The 24,231-nt window shown below is 48.6% G+C and overlaps 1 protein-coding gene across 1 annotated transcript in view; it reads left to right on the top strand.

Moving 5' to 3' along the window:
• Window positions 1–24,231, top strand: part of MMP21 (matrix metallopeptidase 21) — a 114,684-nt gene that overhangs the window by 75,535 nt on the left and 14,918 nt on the right. Inside the window, exons 5-6 of the mRNA XM_086920251.1 lie at window positions 8,401–8,658; window positions 18,110–18,282. Coding sequence (XP_086776377.1) covers window positions 8,401–8,658; window positions 18,110–18,282 — 431 coding nt within the window. The remainder of the gene's footprint in view (window positions 1–8,400; window positions 8,659–18,109; window positions 18,283–24,231) is intronic.

Genomic DNA, 24,231 nt, shown 5'->3' on the forward strand with positions numbered 1-24,231 from the left:
TCACGGTGACTTATTCCGCTGTTATTTTCACTTTCTCTTCTCAGTGAGTTAATCGCGTGCTTTCAGTTCTATGTGAACTGCTGCTCTATTACTTCCCCCGCCATTTAGATCTGCTGTTCACAGGAGCCCTTGAATGTAAAATGGCGCAGGGCACAGTCACAGTGGGCATTCACCTCTGGGCACACAAAATGGCGACGAACGCCAGCGCCAATGTGAAAATGCTGTTGTAAAAGTGGAACGGATTAGATAATAATTAATTGATTAATGCTTTCTTTAAAACCATTTTATTTCCTTCAACCTGCTCACCAACCCTGGAAACAATAACAGGCAGCATTACCTCTGCCTTGCGTTTAGTTTAGTTTTAATGGAGCATGAAATACACCGTTACATTGCCGTTAGGACTGGTGGAAATATTCGAAATTGTTAAGAATGCCTGTATAACTCTTAATAAGAGAAACGTTGGCGCGTGGCAGGCCTCAATCTTAGTATTGCAGGCAGCGCGCGCTGGAGGCTGTGAGGGGGCTATTCGAGACTGACTCTTTCGTTAAAACACTGCGCGTTTACAGGGCTTTGACCGAGCGGGTGGACCATGGTGCTGTTTTTTTGGGAGTGAGGGGTTGACTGCACACTGTTCAGCCCAACACATCCAGCCCTGCGTTTCCCCCTGCGCTGGTGCTAATTGCATTTGACTAAAGTCAACGCAGGTACCCTTGTACAATAGTGAAAGGGTGCCTGCATTGTGGTAATGTTTGATTATGTGCAGAAATGTGTCCCTTCCTGGGCATAAACAATCTTAAATTGCGATTTGTAACTGCTATGTGTGCTGTTTTGTGCTGCACACATAGAAACAGCAAAAACGAGGCAAAATAAAGCATTTCTCCTTGTTTCGCCATGTTAAGACCAGGTTTTTTTGTCTTAATTTTGGTGCTGACCCATATTTACGCCACACTTGTAAATATGGGGCAGCGTCAAACTCAATGGGTGTTGCAGCAGAATGCCCACCGCAACACCGCTGCAACACCCATTGCCCTCCCCTTTCACACTTACATAGTGCGAAAGGGTGCCTTATTTACAAGGCAGCAGTAAGCCACGTTAAGGGTCATTTTTACAAGCCCCTATTGCCACAGGAACGTCACTTTTTTGACGTTCCTTTAGCAATACGGGCTTCGCCTTATTTACAAGGCAGTGTGGCGTAACACTGCCTTGAAAACAAGGCACCCTTACACGCTATACTTAGCATGAAAGGAAAGTGCAATGGGTGTTGTGGTGGGCGTTCCACCGCAACACCCTTTGATTTTTACGCTGTTCCATATTTACACGGGTGGCCTAAATATGGTGCAGCGCCAAAATTAAGACAAGAAAAAAACTTGATCTCAACATGGCAAAACGAGGAGAAATGCTTTATTTCTCCTTGTTTTTCCTGTTTCTACGTGTGCTTCATTGTGCAGCACACATAGAAACAGCAAAACGCCATGCATAATTGTTTATGTGCAGGAAGGTGTCCCTTCCCGCACATAAATGATCATTTTAAAAATGACGAATTGCAACTTCTATGTGTGCTGCACAAAGCAGCACTTACCTTAATAAGATGTGCGACTGTCTGCTCTAATTGCATTGGACATACTCCAGAATTTGTTACTGTTACCTGCCTTTCCTTCAAATTGTAAAGCGCTCTGATATCCTTCAGGATCAAGTTTGCGCTATATAAAACTTTATAAATAAATAATAGCCGTTACAAATCGCCATTTAAGATTGTTTATGTGCAGGATGAGACACCATCATGCACATAAACATTCCCACAATGCAGGCACCCTTGCACTCTGGTGCAAGGGTGCCTGTGTTGGCGGTAGGCAGCTGTAATTAGCTCAGAGGAAAACGCAGGGATGCACCGCATTATTGTAAATACATCCCTGAGTTTCCAAAGTGGAGGAGCATGGCGTTAAGCCAAGAAGGCTAACACCGCGCTCCATCAATTTCCTTGTAAATATACACCTTGTGAAGTAGTGTGGCTCACTGGTTAGAGGCGGCAGACCCGAGAGCAGAGGACGGCCCGGGACCAGGGTTAGATTCCCGGCGCGGCAGGTTTCTGGACCAGGGTCAGCGGACTCGATAATTCTCTCGCCTCGGTGCCCACTCTGATCAGCGATCACACTCGGCAACTCTGGGCATTAGCTTGCCTCATCTTCACTAACGGCCCCACCAGACCGCCGGGGATGCCTGGTCTCACCCTGGAGATACCCATTAAGGGACCATCTCTCAGGGAAGCCAGGAAGGGTTTTGCAGCGGTCGAAGCGCCTTGGGACCCTCTGGGTAAGTAGTGCGCTATATAAATGCCTATACATTTACATACATTTACATTACATTTACCTAAGTGGCTTAACACTGCCTTGTAAATAAATCAAAGCCCGTATCGCCACAGGAACGTAAAAAAAATTGATGGTCCTGTGGCGATAGGGGCGCCCCCCTGTTTCATGTGCACTGAAAGGAAGACACTTTCTTATGCGCCTGTGAGTCCCAGTTACAATAATCCTAATAACTTGTTTTATATGGCACTTCAAATTGTACTTCTTCTGTTTCAAAGCGCTGTCAATAGCAGTACCAATTATCCTACTCAATTTAGTGGGACCCAAATAGTCAACAGATCGTGCGCAAACTCCTGTGGACCCAATCAAAGTGCTTCTAGGTTGGAATGTGGTGCTTAGTGCTTGCTGCCCCCTAGGGGCCAATTCACAAATATTTTTAGGAAGTAATGCAAACGCTTCCCAAAAGTTAAAGGCATGCACCTAAGTGTATTTTTATATCGTTAACACATGCAACATGCACATTTGTATCTTTCACGTGGTTTAAACGTGTGTGGACACGTGAATCCTGTCAAGGGAAGGGCTAAGGACAAGCAGTGGAAAATAAGATGACAATCTGGAACATGCACCCATCTTGGCACACAACTTGCACTGAAATCAATCTAACCTGAATATGTTATGGCATCTGTATGATGCATACTTGGGCTTCTGTAGACAAGTGTTTTCAGCTTTCACGATTGTAATACAGTTGACGGTCTAGTAGCTGGGGTGGGCGGAGCTAGGTGGGCTGAGGGGAAGAGGAGGGGACAGGATCAGGGCAGTTAGAGTAGGGACAGGGTCGACACTAGATGTATGGAATAAAGTTCCAGTAAAATACAAAGCAGTGTCTGTAATTATTTAGTAGCTGGATGCTACAACTGGCGACGAGGATGGGATCACCAAACCCACTGCTTGCAGAACACCCTGTCCCAGGCAACGTTGAGACGAACGCTGCCGAGTGAAGCTGAGCTGCCGCCTGATGAGAAGAGGCCAGCAGCAGGTGACCCTGTCCATCCAGGGACCGTGAGGGAGCTGGGAAGGGGCTGCCAGAACGAGCGCTGAATCGCTCGCAAGAAAAGAAGCCGATCGCGCTGAAGCGCGACCCGCACCAGAAGCGTGTGCCCGGGGTGAGTGCTGAAGACGCAGAAGTCGGGAGCCCACTCCGACCCTGCCGTGCACCCCAGAGCGAGGGAGAAGTGACCCCAGTGTGGAGGACGTCGTCCCCGAGGATCCGCTGACAAGCGCCGCCAAGCGCCGCCAAGCACCGCCAAGCGCCTAGAAGTCTGGGCTTGAGTGCCCGTCGATGGTGGAAGACCTCACGCCTGATGCGTGAGCTTTGGCACGCTGTCGCAAAAGGAAGCGCGGGAATCAGCAAGATAAGGCGGGAGCCCACCCCAACCTCACCTGATAGTAGCCGCAGTTGGGGAGAAGCAAGTCCTGACGTGTGCTGCCCTCTGGAGCTGCCAGCCGGTGAGTCCAGAGCGAAAGAGGACCGAGTGAGCCAGGCGAGAAAGCTTCGTGTGCCTGCAGTGACGGCAGCCATCTTGAAGCCAGGCGCTTTTCAGGACAGAACCCTTGATTGTCATAGAGCGGCCATCTTGAAGTCAGGCATAGAGAAACAAGCATTGGTTAAAGCAAATAAACAAGAACTGGCAAGAAGAAATAAACAAGCATTGGCGAATAGAAATAAACAAGCATTGTCAAGAGTAAATAAACAAGCATTGGTAAAGACAAATAAAGAAACAAGAGCAAACAAAAGAGTAAAAGGGAAACAACGACACAATGGTGACCCCGACAACTCACCACAACGGAAACCCTCTGTCGCAGGAGGATCACACCTGCGAGCTCCGGAACCTCTGACCGTGACCACGGGAGGGAGCATGGGCCCCAAGTGGCAAGAATGGTTAGAAGAATTCGAAGATTATATTGAGGGATCCAAAGTGACTGAAGATAAAGAGAAGTTAATTGCCCTCCGCAACCTAGCAGGCCGGGAAGTAAGCAAAATCATAAAGGACCTTTCGCCTGCAGATACTGGAACCTATCACAAAGAGCGCGAGGCACTAAATAAGAAGTTTCTCCACAAGAGAAACGTGGATTATGAGCGCCATGCGTTTCATCAAGCGCGTCAACCAAAAGAGGAAGCAGTGAGTGCATTCATCACCCGGTTGCGACGGCTGTCGAGACATTGTGAATTTGAAAATTACTCGCCTGACGCTGCCATCAAATCGCAAATCATAGCCGGCTGCCACTCAGAGACACTCAGGAGGCGATTGCTGAGGAAACCCCACGAATTGGAGGAGATTGAAGAAATGACTCGTATATACGACCAAGCGGAGGAACACGCCGCCACCATTAAAACAGGACACAGCGTCAGTCACGAGAAAGCACACCGTGTTCAAGAACAGCCTCACAGCAGAAGGAAGTATTCGCAGGAGAACCAATGGAGACCCAGACTGTCATCGCACCAACGACGCCCGGAGTACCGGAGAAGAGAACCAGGGCGAAGGGACCGAAAGCCAGAAAGGACCAAGCGATGTTATCGGTGTGGATATGATTATCCTCATATAGACTCCTGTCCAGCTATGGGCTAGCGATGCAGGAAATGTGGGCGATCGAACCACTTCGAAGCAATGTGTGGGGACTATCACAAGGAACGGCGCAGTGAAACGACGAGATCGTCTCGATCGGACACAAAAAAAATCACATTCGAGCCGTTCAAGGAGAGTCCATGCGGTCGCTGAGCTCATCTCATTCCAGCCGAGAGTCACGCAGGTCACGATGGGAACGCAGATCCCCATCTCGAGGCTCGAGGTCATCATCCTCCAAAGACTCAACTTACACTGTGGAATACTTGAACATGATTGCGGACCCTGATCAACTTAAAAAGTATCCACGTCTTGACATCAGAGTGGGGAATCACGACACCAAATTTGTAATGGATAGCGGAGCCTCGCTGAACTATATTCCAGTTACAGAACACGAGAAAATGGTCCCGAAACCACCACTGACTTTTGCACCAGTCCGCGTCTTTACGTGGATGTCCAAGAAGCCACTTCCTTGTCTGGGTAAATTCCACACAACGCTTACCAATGACGACATCACCATACAGGCGGTCATACATGTGATCAAAGGACCTGAAGCCGACTGCCTACTCAGCCTCCCCACCGCAGAACGTCTTCATCTGGTGGAAATCCTATTCAAAGTCAACGACAATCAGGACTGTGTCAGCAAGTTTCCCAAATAATTTCAAGGCCTAGGCAAGCTGAAAGGGTGTCAAATTCGGCTACACATTAATGAACAGATCAAACCCGTTGCGCAGCACACACGACGGGTTCCGTTCCATCTTCAAAGTGCCGTCGAGGACGAACTTCAGGAACTCCTAGCTGCAGACATCATTGAGCGCACGGATGGCCCGACCCCTTGGGTATCGCCGGTGGTTATCGTGCCTAAAAAAGGGACTCCTAACAAGGTGAGACTGTGCGTTGACATGAGTGTGAGCGGGCGTTCAAAGACATCAAGCGTGCTGTAGAGTCGGCCGACAGCCTCTCATACTTCAACCCTCAATGGAAGACTGAGATCACAGTCTATGCCAGCCCCGTTGGATTAGGGGCCATCTTGGCTCAATATGATAATGACTCTGACCAAAGGCGGATTGTTGCCTATGCCAGCCGCAGCCTGTCTGATCCTGAGAAGAAGTACTCGCAGCCAGAGAAAGAGAGTCTTGCTGTGGTGTGGGCATGCAAACACTTTCATGTCTTCATATATGGCAAACATTTTACCCTGATCACGGATCATCAGGCGCTAGTCACCATCTATGGCAACCCGAAATCCAAGATGCCTCCGAGAATTGAGAGATGGGGTCTCAGGCTTCAAGAGTACACTTTCACGATTGTTCACAAACTGGGGAAGGCGGAGAACCCGGCTGACTACATGTCCCGCCACCCTCAGCCGTCTTCAGAATCCAAACTATCGATCGCTGAGGAGTATATCCACTTCGTGGCTGACCAGGCATTGCCACCTGCCATTCCCATGGATGTCATCCGGGAGGTCACCGCCCAAGACACCATCCTGCAAATGGTACTCCACCGGATCCAAACTAACAGATGGAGATATAACCCGCAGGAAGAGGACACAGACCCCACAATCCGGAAAGAGATACAAGCATTCCGGCACGTCTGCGATGAACTGTCGGTCACCACTGATGGAGTCATTCTACGAGATCATCGACTTGTCATTCCTAGTCAGCTACGGCAAGGAGTTGTCAATCTGGCCCATGAAGGCCACAGAGGAGTAGTATCCACCAAGCGTGCGTTAAGAGAACGTGTCTGGTTCCCTTCTCTTGACCAAATGGTAGAAGATACAGTGAAAGACTGTCATCTCTGTCAGTTGACCAGCAAAAGTAATCCTCCGGCACCACTACAAATGACCACCCTGCCCAGCGGAGTGTGGCAAGAAGTTGCCATGGACTTTTATGGACCGCTACAGTCTGGGAAGTATGTGGTTGCTATAATCGACGAGTACTCCAGATTTCCTATCGCACAAATAATATCGTCCACCAGTGCCTCCTGCACACTCAAGGTGCTCGACGAGGTATTCGCAACCTGGGGCGTTCCCAGAGAGGTTAAAACGGACAATGGGCCCCCATTTAATGGACACGAATTTAGTGCATTTGCAAAGCACATGGACTTCAAGCACAGAAAAGTCACACCACTCTGGCCACAAGCCAATGGCACTGTTGAAAGGTTTATGTCTACGATCAAAAGGACCTTCCAGCAAGCGACGGCTGAGAAGAGGGATCTGCAGGCCGCTCTGAATGAAGTTCTCAGGGCTTACAGGACGACTCCTCATTCAACTACCGGGCAATGCCCTGCGACCCTCATGCTAGGGCGAACAATGAGAAATCGCATCCCGACATGGGAAGGAGCCCTGCAAGAGGTACTGCCAAGCCACAATCACCAGGAGATTGCCGTGACTGACAGACACAACAAAGACAAAATGAAGGCATACGCCGATGCCAAAAGTAGAGCGAGATCGCCATCCTTGCATGAAGGAGATCATGTCCTCGTCAAGCAGGAACAGCAGAAAAAGACTGATTGTCGATTTCGTGATGAGCCACTGCTGGTGACTCAACAGAAGGGCACTATGCTGACTGCGGAATCTGAACACCGTCGAATTACCAGAAATGTTTCTCACTTCAAGAGGTGTCCTCAAGACATGAAGGGGCCGGTGACGAACCCGACCAGCAATCCTGCACTTGAAGAACCTGACCATGGTCACATGGAAAACAAAGGTCAGCAGGATGGGCCCTCACCAAGTGTATCTACTGGGACCATGTCTTTGCGACCACATCGTGATATTCAGCCACCAAAGAGACTCATTGTAGAGATGGACTGAAGCATTGGTTGTCTGTTTTGTTTTATTAACAAAGGGGGAGATGTAATACAGTTGACGGTCTAGTAGCTGGGGTGGGCGGAGCTAGGTGGGCTGAGGGGAAGAGGAGGGGTCAGGACAGGATGAGGGCAGTTAGAGTAGGGACAGGGTCGACACTAGATGTATGGAATAAAGTTCCAGTAAAATACAAAGCAGTGTCTGTAATTATTTAGTAGCTGGATGCTACAACGATAGTGTAGGGAAGTGCACCTATCTGCCGAGTGTATTCAGGAAGTGAGGAAGGGGTCATATTTGTAATAAAATATTGTTTTCTACATGAAGAAGTGCCTGGTGAAATTTAAATAAATTCCACGTGTTTCCTTAGTCAATGCTTATGCAGGATGTGCATTGTTTACTTTATGCAGACAAAGAGTTAGAAAACTGGATACTGTTCAATTATGGATGATATTATAACATGCACTTCCATTAGCAGAAAATTTGGCATTATTTAGTTAACGTGCCTAATTAAAGATCTTTGTAAATTTGCCCAATATATCACTATTACTATGATTGTTTTGGAGAGGTTTACAAGAATTTAAGATCCTAAAAGCATAGTGAAATGCCAATAAAATGGCAAATGGATTTTACAGTTTGCAAAGTAAAACTTAAAAAAAACTCATGATTTTTGTAGGGACGTGTGAAGGATCTTTTGATGCGGTGTTTGACTGGATTTGGAAAGAGAGGAATCAGTATGGAGAACTCGTTTTGAGATACAACACCTACTTCTTCCGCAACGCTTGGTACTGGCTCTACGAGAATCGCAAAAACCGAACACGCTATGGAGATCCAATCACAGTCAGCCTTGGATGGCATGGCATCCCAGCAGGAGGCATTGATGCTTTTGTGCATGTCTGGACGTGGACAGAAGATGCCACTTACTTTTTCAAAGGTAAGCAGAGGATGTGCATTGTCTCATGTCGCTTCTTTGTATAGCGCATGTAATGCCTCAGGCCACTTCACAGCACTGACAGACAAAGAAGAGGGTGGGGGCAAAGACATGAAAGGTACATATTTATTAACAACCATTGGCAAAGTCAATAGGTCTAGGTTTCATGTATTAACACTTGGAGGGTTGATACCTAAGATAACGAGGGAACCAGTAGGAGAAGACAGAGAGGACTGTATTTGTCAAGTAATTCCTCATAAAAGTCAATGCAAGCATTAAAATTGGACCAGAAGTATGTTATCTGCCACTGTTGGTACCTCCCTCACCCTCAATGTTCTGGTATGGTGTTCTTATTCTAGTCTAAAATTCCATGCATGATAAGTAGTTGTGTTCAGTACATTTGAATTAGTCTGAGTGTTGCAGGCTGCAGCTGAGGTGTCTCTTGGAATAAAGTTAACTGACTTTCATCAAGTGTGCGCTCAGCTTATTTCACACCACCGGCGAGTACGGCATACGAAACCCCTGCTTTGCCAGGGGCTAAGATGTTCAGCTTATTAGATTTGGCATCAGCTTATCATTAGGTTACACGAAGATTCACAGTAACTGACCTCTGAACACCCATGGGTGCATTTACATTTGAAATAATTCCTTTTGGTTTGATCTTCGCAGCATCTTTTTTTGCAGAGGGTGGTGGTGTCCAGGTTGAAGGACTTTAATGTAGTTCTGTATTATCAGGGTGATGCTTTAGGTTATGGGAATTCAAAGGAAGAGCTCAATGATAGGGTAAGAATGGTTCTTGCTAAGTTCAGAAAACATGCGTTGCCATTGAGAGCAGATTGTTCTGATTGTGTAGAAATCAGCTACATTTGTAATTTAGTTTCTGCCTCAGGAGAAAGGCCTAAAAAGGAGCTGGAGGAAACCATTATGAAACTCACTCTAGCGAAGAGTAAAAGAAGAAAGTAATTCCTTTTTGGATGTGATGGAATTCTATAGCAAATTTTTTGTGGGGTTGTCTCAAAAGATGGAACGCATTAGTAACTTATTGAAAGAGAATTCTGTTTGTGAGATGGATGAAGGATGTGAAGAGGAGTTTGTGAAAGTAAAAAGGAGTTTGTCAAAAGCTTCTAATCTCAAATCTTTTGTGCAAGGACTTGTAGTGATTGTAGCGACAGATGCCAATACAAAAGAATTAGGTGCTGTTCTCATGCATCTCATCCAAAAAACAATGTCGGTGAAGTGACAAGTGCTTTTGCCTTAAGGTCCCTTCATGGTGCTGTGGTCAATTATGCCGTACTTCAGAAAGAAGCTCTTAGTGTTCATTTTGGCCCTCAGAAAGTTTAGAAGATTTTTGTGGGAAGAAGTTTTGTCAACGGAATGGATCACAAGCCGTTAAAGGAAGGTTTTATGACGAAAGGGAGGAGGTAAACTTGAGTGAAATTATGCGTTGGATGATCAGTCTTCAAGAGCATACCTTTAGGATGGAGTAAATTACTAAGGTCACCAACAAGGCAGCAGGCTGTCTTTCAAGACTGGTAGAGCCAGGATGCTTAGTAGGTGCAGAGGAAGATGAGTTTGGTATGGAAAAGGTTTGCTTGACCACAAAGGATGTATGAAATACACATCTGGAGTTGAATGGTATATTTAAAAGGCTTTCCAAAACTCCAAATGAAAACCTTCAGCTGACCTTACCCTAGAGAGATGAATTGAATGAGCAAATTGTGGAGTATATGTTGACCCTTCACCAGGTGACAGGGCGATCTCCTTTCAAACTTTTAAAAGGAAGGCTACCTGACGCTAAAGTCCCAGGTTGGATGAAGTGTAGTAATGCTCAAGTCGATGAATCAATGAATGAGGAGATGAAGTTGAGAGAGCTAGAGCTACAAAATAGGAGGAAAGAGTACTATGATGAGAGAAACAGTGTGCTCCCTATGGAGGTCAAATGTGGTGATTGGTTGCCTAGAAAGCTCCCACTACGGCGGAAAAGGGGTCAAGGTTCACAAGACCACTTAAAGTGGTGAAACTCTTCTACAATACAAGGGAGACTGATTAAGAATATGGAATCTAGGGAGAGTATCTGTTTTGAAGGCAGGTAAGTCAACTGGCGACATACATCATGTGAAAACTGTGGGTTCAGGAGTGTCTTCAGTAGAGGTCTCCAACAGAGGATGTAAAAGAGTTGCACGATGCATATTATCCCAAAGTAGAGGTAACATTTCACACTGCAAGGATCTTGATACTCCTTCCACGTCCCTTTTAAGTCAAATTGTCTTGTAGCTCATAGTTGCATAAATTAGCACATTGGCCTCCATCTCTTCTTTTTACTATTAAACGTAGCACACATTTAGGAAGGTCACAGTCTAGTTGAAGTCTCGTGAATGCCTGATTTTTATTCACAGACCTTCCCTAGAAATCATCAATGCAAGGAAATCCTCTTGTCAAGTGTCCATGTAATCCGCCAGTAATAACCCGTACTGCCCCTTTATTAATTAACATAAAACTTTTAAAGCACAGACAGATAGAGTTAAAACCATTCTTTGTAGGATATCAATGTGTGAATTTGTATTTTTATGTACTGTGAAATGTTTCTTTTCACCTTCACAGCATCTTGCCCACTGCACATCAATTTACGTCATAATCCCAAACAGTGTACTTTCATGTACCGGGGTCAGTGTGGCTGATTGTATGGTGCCATGAGGAATAGTAACTGCACTTGGTCCCCTACAGGATTGCACTTATCTGGGGGCTTGTTTGGGAAGTTTCTTAAGGTAGTGAATAGGACATGTGTGATTTGCAGGCACTTATACGCATATCTGATATTGAACCCCCAGCTCTGTCGCTGGCCCTGTTAATGTTTGTAAGGTGATTTGATGGGTTCCTAGAGGTGCACTGGTGGATGTTTATCATTTTTTGGTTGCAGTCATTGGACTGATCGGTGAGGATATCTGCTCTTGGTATTTGGGGACAGGAGAGTTGAGTGTTGTTTTCTACCTTTGGAACAAGATTGAAAAAAAATGTGCAAAGGGTTTTGAATACTTTATCAAGTTTACTACATATTTTCCCATCAGTGATATCAGGTTCAGCTTGTAGTACCGTATGTTTTGTTTTTTCTTTCAAATGAGCAAACTGTGTAACAGAAGGAGGCATTCCATCACTGAAATAGCCAATCACCAAAAAAGGGAAATTGGTCAAAGCTGAAGCTTACTCGGTTTGTGTACACAATGAGACTGAAAACAGTCATGATTATCAGTGGATGACCACGACAGAGTGATAGTGGTGATATCAGACCAGGTTTGTAAGATCACCACTGGTGACGCTAGGATCAAATGTAAAGCATTCTAGTGCTCACTAGGCCTGCTGTGGTAAAGGAACCGAGGTCCTTCAGAAATGGACACCCCACTACACTGTCAGAACCCTGTAATCTACCTCCCCTAACATCTTTCTCCAACAAGGCTTCACACGAGAAGCCTGAGAGTTCAGGGTCCCAGGCTGTAGTATTCCTTTAACCCATGACCCAGAGCAAAACCAGACTACTTTCGCTGTAGGAGATTTCTAGAAACTGAACTCTTACGACTGGCATCAGGGTATCGACTGATCATATCAAAGGAAGAGTTGATAGATGTGTTCAGAGACCTGAAAGAAAAACCTGATAAAACATCCATGGGTCTAAAACTTGGATGTCTGGGGTGTCTTCAGATGACCTAAATGGACCGTACTTTGGCTTCTCACGACAGTCTTCTTATGGGTTCTTTTTATGGTTCAAATGTTTTTATTGATTTTAAACACACATAAGGATTGCCATTTACATTCAGTCATTATCAAGCAGACTCACAACAGAACAGCCGGGAAGTGCCAGCCGTGAGCCTGAGTTTAGCGTCAAGACAGTATCCGCTAATTACATGTGCATAGAATAAACAAACTATAAGAAGAAACAGAGGGAAAAAACCCCTTTCCCTCCCACTACCTCGCTCCCTCTACCCGTCCAGTGCTCCCTACCTCTCGCCAACCCCTCCCGTCTCCTCCCCCCGCTAAGCCCTCAGAACCTGTCTAATAGTCTGTCTTTCGGGGTTCTGTGAGGCGCAACAGCCTAAGATATCGGGGACACGTAACTTCTCAGAATTCGGTGGCCAACAGTGATAGGAAGGGTTGCCATAGAACATCATAGGCAGATCCCTCCCCTGCTATAGAGAGTGACAGTTTTTCCACCCCAAGTACATGCCGTAAGCGGTGGAGCCAGCCCACAAAGGAGGGTGTAGTGGAAGTACGCTAATGTGTAAGTATATTCTGAACGGCTGAACCTAGCGCAATAACCATCTGCCTGCCCATGGGCCTGACGTACGGGGGTCAGGAAACAACTGCTATCAGACTTGCAGACTGCGGAGGCTGAGCTCTTGCGCGTCCAGGCCCGCCCTGATCCGGACACCTCGGATCAACGCATGGAGGGCCTGGCCCTTGGGTCGGTCCACGATATTCTCACGAGGCTCGATAGGTTTACGCTGGGCCAATATAGACAGAGACTGCATCAAGAGGGGGATAAGTCTGGCCGTTTGCTGGCCTGGATACTTCGCCGGGAGTTCACGGCTGAGCGTATAGTGGCCCTGCGGGCGCCCAGTGGCGATATGGTCCATTCGGAAGCTGATGTACTCACAGTTCTGCAAGACCACCTGCGGGTTGTGTATGAGGCTGACCGGTCTATATCTGAGGAGGTCTATCACTTATACATTGAAGACCTCGGCTTGCCGACCCTGCCAGAGGCGGCGGTGAAAGACCTTGATGTCAAGCTAACGCTCGGTGAAATTACTGCGGCGATTGCCGCCCTCCCGCGAGCCAAAACCCCTGGCGGGGATGGATTCCCTGCAGAGTTTTATCATACGTTCGGGCATACCCTGGCCCCCCTCCTTTTACAGGTCTACAATGAAGTCTTACGCACGGGTAACCTCCCACCCACCTTGAATCAAGGTGAGGTTTGTATGATCTTGAAACCGGGTGGGGACAATACAGACCCCGCTTCTTACCGTCCTATCACCTTGATTAACTTGGACGCGAAAATCCTGACCAAGTTGTTGGCCAATCGCCTTGCCCCTCACGTGGCCCAGCTCGTCCATCCAGACCAGTGTGGCTTTGTCCCTGGTCGGAATACGGCGATGAACTTGCGCCGCCTGAACCACGTATTACACGAGGTCCGGGGGCGAGAAACTCCCCATGTGCTGGTCTCCGTTGACCTGGCTAAAGCCTTTGATACAGTGCATTGGGGTTACCTGATACATGTGCTCTTAAAGATGGGATTTGGTCCCGGCTTTCGAGATTGGATCCGGGTCTTATATAGAGCGCCCCGGGTCAGGGTGCGTCTGGGTTCGGCCCGTTCGGATGAGTGGCCGTTGGGGAGGGGTACCCGACAGGGCTGCCCGTTGTCCCCCCTTCTATTTGCCCTCGCAATTGAGCCCCTGGCCATATCGGCCCGCAAGGAGTTACATGACTGGGGTATTGTGGTGGGAGACGCTACTAATGTCATCTCCCTTTACGCCGACGATGCGCTTTTCTACCTGACTTCTCCGGTGGAGGCCCTCCCCGCTCTGTTGCGCCTCTTGGACCGCTTTGGTGCGGCCTCGGGACTGCGCATGAATGTTAAAAAGTCCCTGGTGTTCCCACTAACTCCTTGTGACCTCGCCCCGGAGGCGGATTCCTACTATTTGGGCCTCCGGTGTGAACGTCTGGCGTTCCGGTACCTGGGTATTCAGGTGGCCGCTTCCGATGAGGCTCTTTTAACCCATAACATTGACAGGATTCTTGTGGCCCTCCGTAAGTCTGTTGCATTCTGGAATACGCTCCCTCTCTCCCTTATGGGCCGTCTGGCAGTTGCCAAGATGGTGATGCTTCCTAGAGTCCTATATGTGCTGCACAATACCCTATGCCCATTGCCCCCCGGGTGTTCCGCACACTGAATTCGCTCCTTACATCCCTGCTTTGGGCAGGTGGACGCAGCAGAGTTGCGTTGCGCACAGTGACGCAGTGTTGGGATGCGGGAGGCCTCGAGGCCCCGAGATTTGAATTATACTACTATGCTGCACAACTTCTTCCGGCGGCCAGGTGGTTTGCTGACGACGAGAACTGGGAATTGGCATTGTTGGCGGGAGTGGCTTCGGACAGGGAATTACAGGAAGCTCTCATGCAGGGTCGGGGCGCTGATAACGCATTGCCCTATGTCGTTCGGCATACGGCTCATATTTGGCAGCAGTTCGTTGAGCGCGTTCTGCGACGTGCGCCATTTCATAGGGAGCTCTCCCTTTGGATCCTGGCCCCAATACTCACGATGGAGGCGAACATGTCTTTCCGGGAGTGGCGCCTAGGCGGTTGCGAGACTCTTGCGGATCTTTATCCGGACGACTCGTTTGTGTCCTTTGAGAGAGCGGCGGACTCCTTTGGACTACGTGAGGGCCAGTACCTCCATTATGGATGTCTCCGAGATGTAGCCAGGACGACGTGGCCCCAGTTCCCAGAGGCGCCCGAGCTCACTAATACCCTGGACATCATCTTGTCCTGTGGCAGAGGTAGGAGACTAATTTCCCTTCTTTACTCAGCTATGCGCAGAGACTCTACTCCCCCATTGATGCCTGCTTGGAGGGCTTGGGAAGCGGACCTAGGGATTGAATTGGATCCAGCCCAGAGGAAGCAAATTGGGCTGTTGACTCGTAAAGTGTCTTGTAATGCGCGTTTCAAATTGATACATTTTAATTTTCTCCATCGCACATATATGACGCCTGCCTCCCTCCACCGTATCTCTTCGGACAGGAGCCATAATTGCCTGAGGTGTCGTGCAGAACGGGCGGGATTCCTTCACCTGGCCTGGGAATGCCCCTTGGTACATGACTTTTGGGTGGAGGTGGTAGCACACATTACCCGGATTACACACCTTGCGCTCCAATTAGAACCGCTCCACTGTTTACTAGCGCTAGTGCCCAAACCCAGGAAGAGGGGTCTGTCCTACAAACTACTGCAACTCCTGTTGGTTCTGGCGAGGAGGCGGGTGGCCATTACCTGGATGGGGCGGAAGGCGCCTGAAATCTCTAGTTGGTTGCGGGACGCCAGGGAATGGGCCTTGGCAGAGGAGACACATATGCAGAGCACACGCAGGGATGGGAAACTCCAGGATGACTTACTCGCTTGGAGAACCATGTGTATCGAGGGGATGGAGGGAGATGACTCTGACGCTACCAGCGCGGAGCTGTTTTCCTCCGCTTCCTCGGAGTCTGATGATGGTGGGGAGGGATCTGGGACGGGGTGTCGGGAAGTGGTGTAGCAGTCCCCTGAGCCATGCCGATGTTCCTTGTTGCGTACATTTGTCATTGTGACTACCATTTGACCACATTATACTATGAGGACCGCGTTTTAGTGGGCCCTTGCCCACATCTCCTTATGTGATTGCATCAGAGCTACAAATGCCATTCATGGGGTTCTTCGTTACTGTTATGTTGTTGTTTAGGTTGGAACTGCATCATAAATGAAAATTGGCGTAGATGTTGATATTGTCTATGTGATTCTGGAAGCACAAGAGCGAATTCCCTTTAACTGTTATACAGGTTTAACGTGACGCCGCCTGCCTCCGGGTTGTGGGCCACACCTGGCTGTGTACCTCCTTTTTGGACCTGGCCTACCTGGTCCGTATGTGTCAACTGACTTGTTAATTGTATAATTTGTGCTTCTTTATTATCCTCGCCAACAAAAATATATATATTTTTTTAAAAAACCATCTGCCTGCCCCTGCAGGATTTCAGCGGGTAAGTCAGGGGGTTAGGGAGGCCTAGGAGCACATAGGCTGGGAAGCGCGGGATTTCAGTTTCGAAGTGCTTGTCTATTCCATCCAGCACCTGAGTCCAGTAGGGTTGGATCTGTATGCATTCCCACAACAGGTGTACCAGGTTGCCAATCTGTCCACAGCCACGCCAGAAAGTCGCCTCTCGGCTTCGGTCCATCGCATGCAGTCTGTCTGGGGTATAATACCAATATGTCACAACTTTCGTGAATGTCTCTGTGAGCCCCATGTGGTATGCCCGGGTTGTGAATGTGCGCCTGTGTGTTCTGTAATATCTTGTATAGGTCGGAGATGAGTTTGGAATCTGTTGTGTGTGTCATGAGCCATTGTTCGTATGTGGTTAGTCGTCTATCTGCGCTAGCGCGGACCTGCGGATGTATTGCCCAGTGATGCACTTGTAAGTATCTCAGTCATTCGGTCTCCGGGAAGCCGTACTCTCGTCGAAAGTGGGAAAACAGGACAACCCCCTCGGTCCCATATACGTGACACAAAACCCGACAACCCGCTGACCGCCAGTGCGCAAAAGCCGCTCCTTCCTCGCCTGGGTGGAAGTCAGGGTTATCCACCAGCGGGGTGAGTGGAGACGGGAAAGTTGTACGGTCGTGTGTGATATTGGTGGCGTCCCACACCTCCAGAGGGACCCTAGTTATGTGTGAGGCATACAAGTTAGGGGGCCTATGGGGCTTGCGAAGAAAAGGAATTTCCTGCAACGAACGTGCCGCCACTGCCTGATCTTGAAACAACCAATGTTTCTCGGACTCCCATCTACTCCATTCAACTAGATAGCACAATTGCGCCGCCTGAAAGTACAGTTAGAGGTCGGGAATGCCCAGTCCCCCCATTTCTGGGGCAAGCGTTACCAACGCTCTCCGCATTCGCGGTTTCCGGCCATTCCAGATAAACTGGGCCAACTAGGATTCCGTCTGACGGATCCAGCCAACCAGCGGCCGGAGAGGGAGGGTGCGGAATAGGTATAGGATCTGGGGCAAAACGGTCATTTTTACCGCCACAATCCTGCCTAACCAGGAGAGAGGGTAATACTTCCGCCTACCAACCTCGCGCCGAATTTTCACTCGCAGGGTGGCTTAGTTAGCGGCAACTACAGCAGGGAGTGAGGGGGCTAATTGAATCCCCAGATACGGGACGGTATCAGACGCCCATTAAATCGGTATGGGTTCTTTTTAAATGGATTTGCTTCATATTTCTGAGCAAGCAGGGCATTCCTCCTGGATATTAAACAAAAGCAATTCAACTGTGTGAAACAGTTAGGTTCTTGTGATACTAACTAAAACTTGGGCATGCACACTTCCTTTATGGCTCCATCTACGAACAAGCTTTCTTCAAATTTAAAAGTAGCCATGTCTCTGGTTGGATTGAGATCAACCCTCTGATGTCCTGTAATTTGTGTTATGAGTTTGTTGGTGGCAAATGTAAGATCATTGTCTAGTTACTCCTTAACTGCAGAGTGGGTTATGTCAGACATCTTACTTACTCGCCAATGTTGTTTTGGGAATTGCTTCAGCATTGCACAAAGAGATGGCCAAAAGGTGACATGGGACACTGAACAAAATCCATACGTAAAGAAGAGTTTTATATTTTAGACATAGATAAAAGGTTGCAATATGCGTTTTGTTTTTCTTCTGCTAGGCACTCAGTACTGGAGATATGACAGCGAAAATGATCAGGCATACATCAAAGACGCTCAAGGAAACCAGTATCCCAAGCTTATTTCAGATGGATTTCCCAAAATTCCCAGCCCCATCAACACTGCATTCTTTGACAGGAGGGATCAGTTTATCTATTTCTTTAAAGATGCTCATGTAAGTAAAGTTATTTTCTGTTGTCCATAGTCTAAGTTTAAAAAGGTGATTCATAAAAACCTGTGCAAAGTAATAAAGCATCACTCAAGCCAAGCCTTTTTCCTGTCATGTGAATGTAGAACATGGTGACATCTAGAAGTGTAAAAAGTTTATATTACACGAGCGTTGTGTTGCGCAGCTCCAGAACATTGGCCTACCTGTAGTTTGATGACTTTCCTATGTATTTCTGATTATTAGCCTATGCGTGGTTTGAAGACTTTCCCACTTTTCATATGTGTTATCAGTTATTGGTCTACCAGTAGATTGCAGAGTTTCACCTATTAATGCTATACCCATAGTTTGCAGAATTTCATTTTTCCTACATCTAAGCAGTCACAAAGCTTTTCTTCCCAAACTTTACGAGTGGTGGTAGGCTGTCAATTTGGATGTGACTATTTCTTTCGAGCTATCTTTAAAGCTGTTTCCTTGAAACTTTGAAATTATAAGAAGGTTGATCTTGGAATCAGTGTGAAAGTCATGACTTCAACGTGAAAACCAACATAAGTTCAAGTTCAAGTTCAGTAATTTGTATACGCACTACTCACCCAGAGGGTCTCAAGGCGCTTGAGTGAGGGTGGGTGCATCATTTATCGAATAGCCAGGTTTTTAGCTGCTTTCTGAAGGAGAGGTGGTTCTGTGTGAGGCGGAGGTGAGCGGGGAGAGAATTCCAGGTTTTGGCCGCTAAATAGGAGAAAGATCTTCCTCCCATGGTGGATCTATTGATGCGCGGGATTGTGGCGAGGGCTTGATTGAATGAACGTAGTTGGCGGGTGGGTGTGTAGAAGGATAGTCGTTTGTTGAGGCATTCGGGTCCTAGGACGTAGAGGGCCTTGTGTGCGTGGGTGAGGAGACGGAACGTTATTCTTTTGTTGACGGGAAGCCAGTGGAGATCTTTCAGGTGACCGGAAGTGTGAGCTTGACGGGGGATGTCCAGTATGAGTCTGGCTGAGGCGTTTGGATGCGTTGGAGTTTTTTCTGTAGTTTGGCTGTAGTTCCGGCGTAGAGGGTGTTTCTTTAATCTAGTTGGCTAGTGACTAGTGCGTGGGTGACTGTCTTTCTTGTTTCGGTGGGGATCCAGCGTAAATTTTTTTTGAGAATGCTTAGGATGTTGAAGCATGATGATGAGACGGCGTTGACTTGTCTGCTCATCGATAGGGAGGAGTCTAGGATGAAGCCCAGGTTACGTGCGTGATCTGTAGGTATGGGTGCTGTGCCCAGAGCCGGTGGCCACCATGAGTCGTCCCATGCAGAGGGGGATGATCCTAAGATGAGGACTTCCGTTTTGTCCGAGTTTAGTTTCAAACGACTGTTCTTCATCCATTCGGCTACTTCTTTCATTACTTCGTGTAGATTGGTTTTGGCGATGTTAGGATCTTTGATGAGGGAGAGGATCAGCTGGGTGTCGTCCGCGTAGAGATGATGTTGAGGTTTTGTTGTCGCGCGACGGATGCAAGCGGACTCATTTATACATTGAAGAGGGTGGGACTGAGTGATGATCCTTGTGGCACGCCGCAGATGACTTTGGTTGCCTCTGATTTGAATGGGGGCAGGCGGACTCTCTGGGTTCTTCCGGCGAGGACCGAGATGATCCAGTTCAACGCTTTTCCTTGTATTCCGATGTTGCTGAGGCGTTGAATGAGGGTGTTATGACAGACTATGTCGAAGGCGGCGGAGAGGTCAAGTAGGATGAGGGCAACTGTTTCTCCGTTGTCCAGTAGTGTTCGGATGTCGTCTGTAGCAGCGATGAGGGCGGTTTCGGTGCTGTGTTTGGCTCGGAAGCCGGACTGTGAGGGGTCAAGTGAATTGTTGGATTCAGGAAGGCGGACAGCTGACTATTGACGGCTTTCTCAATGACTTTGGCCGTCATAGGGAGGAGTGAGATGGGGCGGTAGTTCTTAAGTTCAGAGGGGTCCGCTGTGGGTTTCTTCAGAAGGGCGCTGAGTTCGGCATGTTTCCAGCTTTCTGGGAAGGTAGCGGAGTTGAAGGAGCAGTTGATGACATCGCAAACATGGGGTGCGATGATGGAGTCTGCTTTGTTGAAAATGTGGTGGGGACATGGGTCGGTTGGCGATCCTGAGTGGATGGAGTTCATCAGGCGGATGGTGTCTTCAGTCGTGATTGGGTTCCAGGCGTAAAGGTTGTGAGAGTGCTGTTTTGGTTCGGAGGTGGGTGGAGTGGGTTGTTCTTCGGACAGGTTTCCAAAGCTGTTATGAATGTCGGCGATTTCCTTGTAGAAGAAGGAGGATAGGGAGTCGCAGAGGTCTTGGGAGGGAGTGATGTCGTTGGTGCCGGCGGTGGGGTTGGTAAATTCTCTGACGATGTTGAATCATTCTTTGCTGTTGTGGGTGTTGTTGTCGAGTCGATCCTTGAATGCTGATTTCTTGGTGGATCGGATCAGTTGGTGGTGTTTGCGGGTGGCGTCCTTGAAGGTGGTCAGGTTGTTAGTGGTTGGGTTTTTTCTCCAGGTTTTCTCGAGGGTACGACATAGCTTCTTGGATTTCCTAAGGTCATCGTTGAACCAAGGGGCCTTTTTGCTACCTTGTTTGATCTGGTGGTTTTTCAAGGGTGCTAATTCGTCGGCGCTGTGGGTAATCCATTGTGTGAGTTTGGTGGCAGCTTGGTTTGGGTCCGATGATATGGTGGGGGGGTTTTGGTTAAGCGATGTGAAGAGTTGGTCGGTGGTGATTTTGTTCCAGTTTCTTCGAGGAATAGTTTGTTGTGGGATGTGGGTCGTGATCTTTTTGTAGCTGAAGTGAACGCAGCTGTGGTCCGTCCAATGGAGAGCCGTGGTGTGATCGAAGGAGATGTGTTTGCTGGAGGTGAAGGTAGGGTCAAGCGTGTGTCCGGCAAGGTGGGTGGGGGTGTCAACAAGTTGTTTGAGTCCGAGATTTGCCAGGTTGTCCAGAAGGGTGGTGGTTTTGTTATCGTTATTCTTTTCCAGGTGGAAGTTGAGGTCTCCTAGTGAAATGTAGTTCTCGGAGGTGAGGGCATGTGGGCTGATGAAGTCAGTGATGTCTTCATTAAATTGTGTGCGGGTTCCTGGTGGTCTGTAGATGAGGGTGCCTCTAAGTGTGGTCCTGGGGTCGGTGTGGATCTGGAAGTGAAGGTGTTCGGCAGTCGCGAGGTTATCGTCGGAGCTGGTCGTGATTCGGATGGTGTTCTTATGGGCGATGGCGATGCCTCCTCCTGTTTGGTTGGTGCGGTCTTTTCGGATGATCTTGTAGGCGTCCGGGATGGCTATGGCGATGTCGGGCGCTGATGATGCATTCAACCAGGTTTCTCTAAGGAAGGCGACGTCCGGTGATGTGGTATCGAGTAGGTCCCAGAGTTCAGTGGCGTGTTTGTGGAACGAGCGGGTGTTCAGTAGGATGCACTTCAGGTGGTTAGTGTCGGAGCTGTGTTTGGAGGAGGAGGATTTGGTGTGGGTCCTGATGCAGGCGAATTTGCATGAGTGGCTTGCGAATGGTCCATGGGTGTGTCCTGGGGTAGCTACGCAGCATTGTGGGGTGCGTCCGGGGGTTAAGGGCGAGGAGAGTAGCGCCGTCGTACGTTAAGCGAGTGGGGTGGATATTGCGAGGACCAGGGGGTCTGGCGCTGGGCGCGGTCCAGGCGCGGACGGGCGTTGACGGGCTTACCTTTGGCGCACCTTCGGCGCGACCGCTGCACGTGAACGCTGCGCGCAAAAGCATCTGTCATATGTGGATGGTAGAGGGGGGAGGGGCGAGGGAGGAGCACCTGGGAGGCGGGAGCGTGGTGGGGGGCCGGGCAGGGTGGCACAACAACAAACAAGCAACAAAATGGCTGCACGCCAAACGCGAAACAGGATTGGGGCACACAGAATTAAAACGCGACGAAAACGCTAGTGGCACCGGCACAGTCAGGCGCAAGTTATAGATACAGGCAAATTCACTATTAAGGGCAATGCAGATAGCTTCAAAGCGCACTTTCTAAATATAGCGCTAATATGCAAATATGTGAGGCGATCAGGCAATGGGAGTAATGAGAGCAAATGCGAGCAAGCACACAGCAAAATCGGAAGTATAGCGCTACGATACCACAAGCGCTGATCACACCATCCAAAAATGTGTGTGAAGTAGGACGCATAGTGTTAGCGAGAATTGTGGAAAATGTTTGAATAACCTCGTGCTTCCCAAGCCAAACCATACATATTTGATACAAGCATTTACAATGCAATGGTCTCGTCTTTTTTAAAGTTAGAGCTATTGTTATTGCAAGTGTTATTTTTGTCATTTGTTTTTTTTTTTAAACTGATAAATAGATGTTATTTTCATTTACAATTGCAATTGTTAAGCATTAGAGAGTAGTAGAGAGTATTAACATTTATTAAGTGTTAGGAGAGAGTGACTAGTTGATTAATAGAGAGCATACTTGTATAGAATAGTGTAGGAGTAAGTTGTAGGCAATAGTAGTTAGTGAGTAGTGTTGATCAGTGGAGAGTAGTATAGAGTGAGTAGTAGATAGTCACACACACACACAGTCACACACACACACACAGTCACACACACACAGTCACACACACACACAGTCACACACAGTCACACACACACTCAGAGCCCCACATACACACAGAGCCCCACATACACACAGAGCCCCCCACACACACACACAGAGCCCCACACACACACACACAGAGCCCCCCACACACACAGAGCCCCACACAAACACACACACACACACACACACACACACACACACACACACACACACACAGAGCCCCCCCCACACACAGAGCCCTCCACACACACACATAGCCCTCCACACACACACAGAGCCCCCCCACACACAGCCGTATGACACGCAGTCTACAATAAGGTGAAACTGTGTTCGTGTGGTGCAGTAAATCACAGCGTGCGTTCCGATCAAAGGCACGATCGTGCGAAGCTCAGTCACTGGATCTTTGCATGCCTAAGGGCTGTAACCATGGATAAGAGTTTACACTGCATGCATCAAAACCTTTCCATCTGCGCTGATGCCAGCGAAGAAGTTCCCCCACCCTGCGTCTACCGACCTCATGGACCAAATGGCAAGATTGGCCGAGCATTCGTTGCGGGAAAATGGAGCAAAACAATCAATTCTCAGCCCTGTGCCCCAACAGAGTAGGTGTCACTGTTCCATGTGCAGGGGAACGCAAAGATTTACCTCTCGGTAAACTTGGACAAACAGATTCATTCACAACTCTGTGAACCAAACAGTATGTGTCTCACTGTCCTTGTGCAGGGAAAGCATGGGGCCTCCCCGAGGAACAACGCGCTCATCCCCTCAAACCCTAAACCGTGTGGACATCCCGGGGAGCAGGGCAGGGGCGACTCGTATTCTGGCCCTGATCCCTGCTGTCACCTCAAATCCGTGGTACTCTCGATTCGGCCTCTCCACACCCCAGGTCCACCGGCCTACACGCATTTGTGCACGCAACCACATGGTTATGCAAATCGATGCCGCCCGAAACCCCAAGATAGGCTAGCTGAGCGGACAACAGCGGGGTGCCCCAAACACCATTTGAAAAAGGCAGAATGCTCCTGGTAAGGCCCAACACAGTAAGCAACCTGGCTCCTCACAGGGCCTGACTACCTGGGCCAAGGGGCCCGTAGCCAACTCTGGGCCAGCCCCAGAAAACCCACCTCGCTGAGGGCACCACACAGCAACCCTTGCCATAAAATTAAGGCACTGTGCTGCCGTTGTCGAATAGCTGCTGTGTTAGTATTTAAGGGCGGGGAAGGAGTTGACTCTACCGAGCCCTGCGCGATGTGCGGCGGTCACAAAAGCCCCCCGGGCTCCCATACTGGCATGGGCTCCCCTCCCCTCCCACAGCGCCGCCCCCACTCGCCTGCAACCGGCGCGGCACCCAGTACTATACCGTCACGCTTCGCAGCGGAGCTGACGGGGGGAGAT

This window comes from Lissotriton vulgaris, chromosome 5 (genome assembly GCF_964263255.1).
Source record: "Lissotriton vulgaris chromosome 5, aLisVul1.2, whole genome shotgun sequence".
In the NCBI taxonomy this organism is placed as follows: Eukaryota; Metazoa; Chordata; class Amphibia; order Caudata; family Salamandridae; genus Lissotriton; species Lissotriton vulgaris.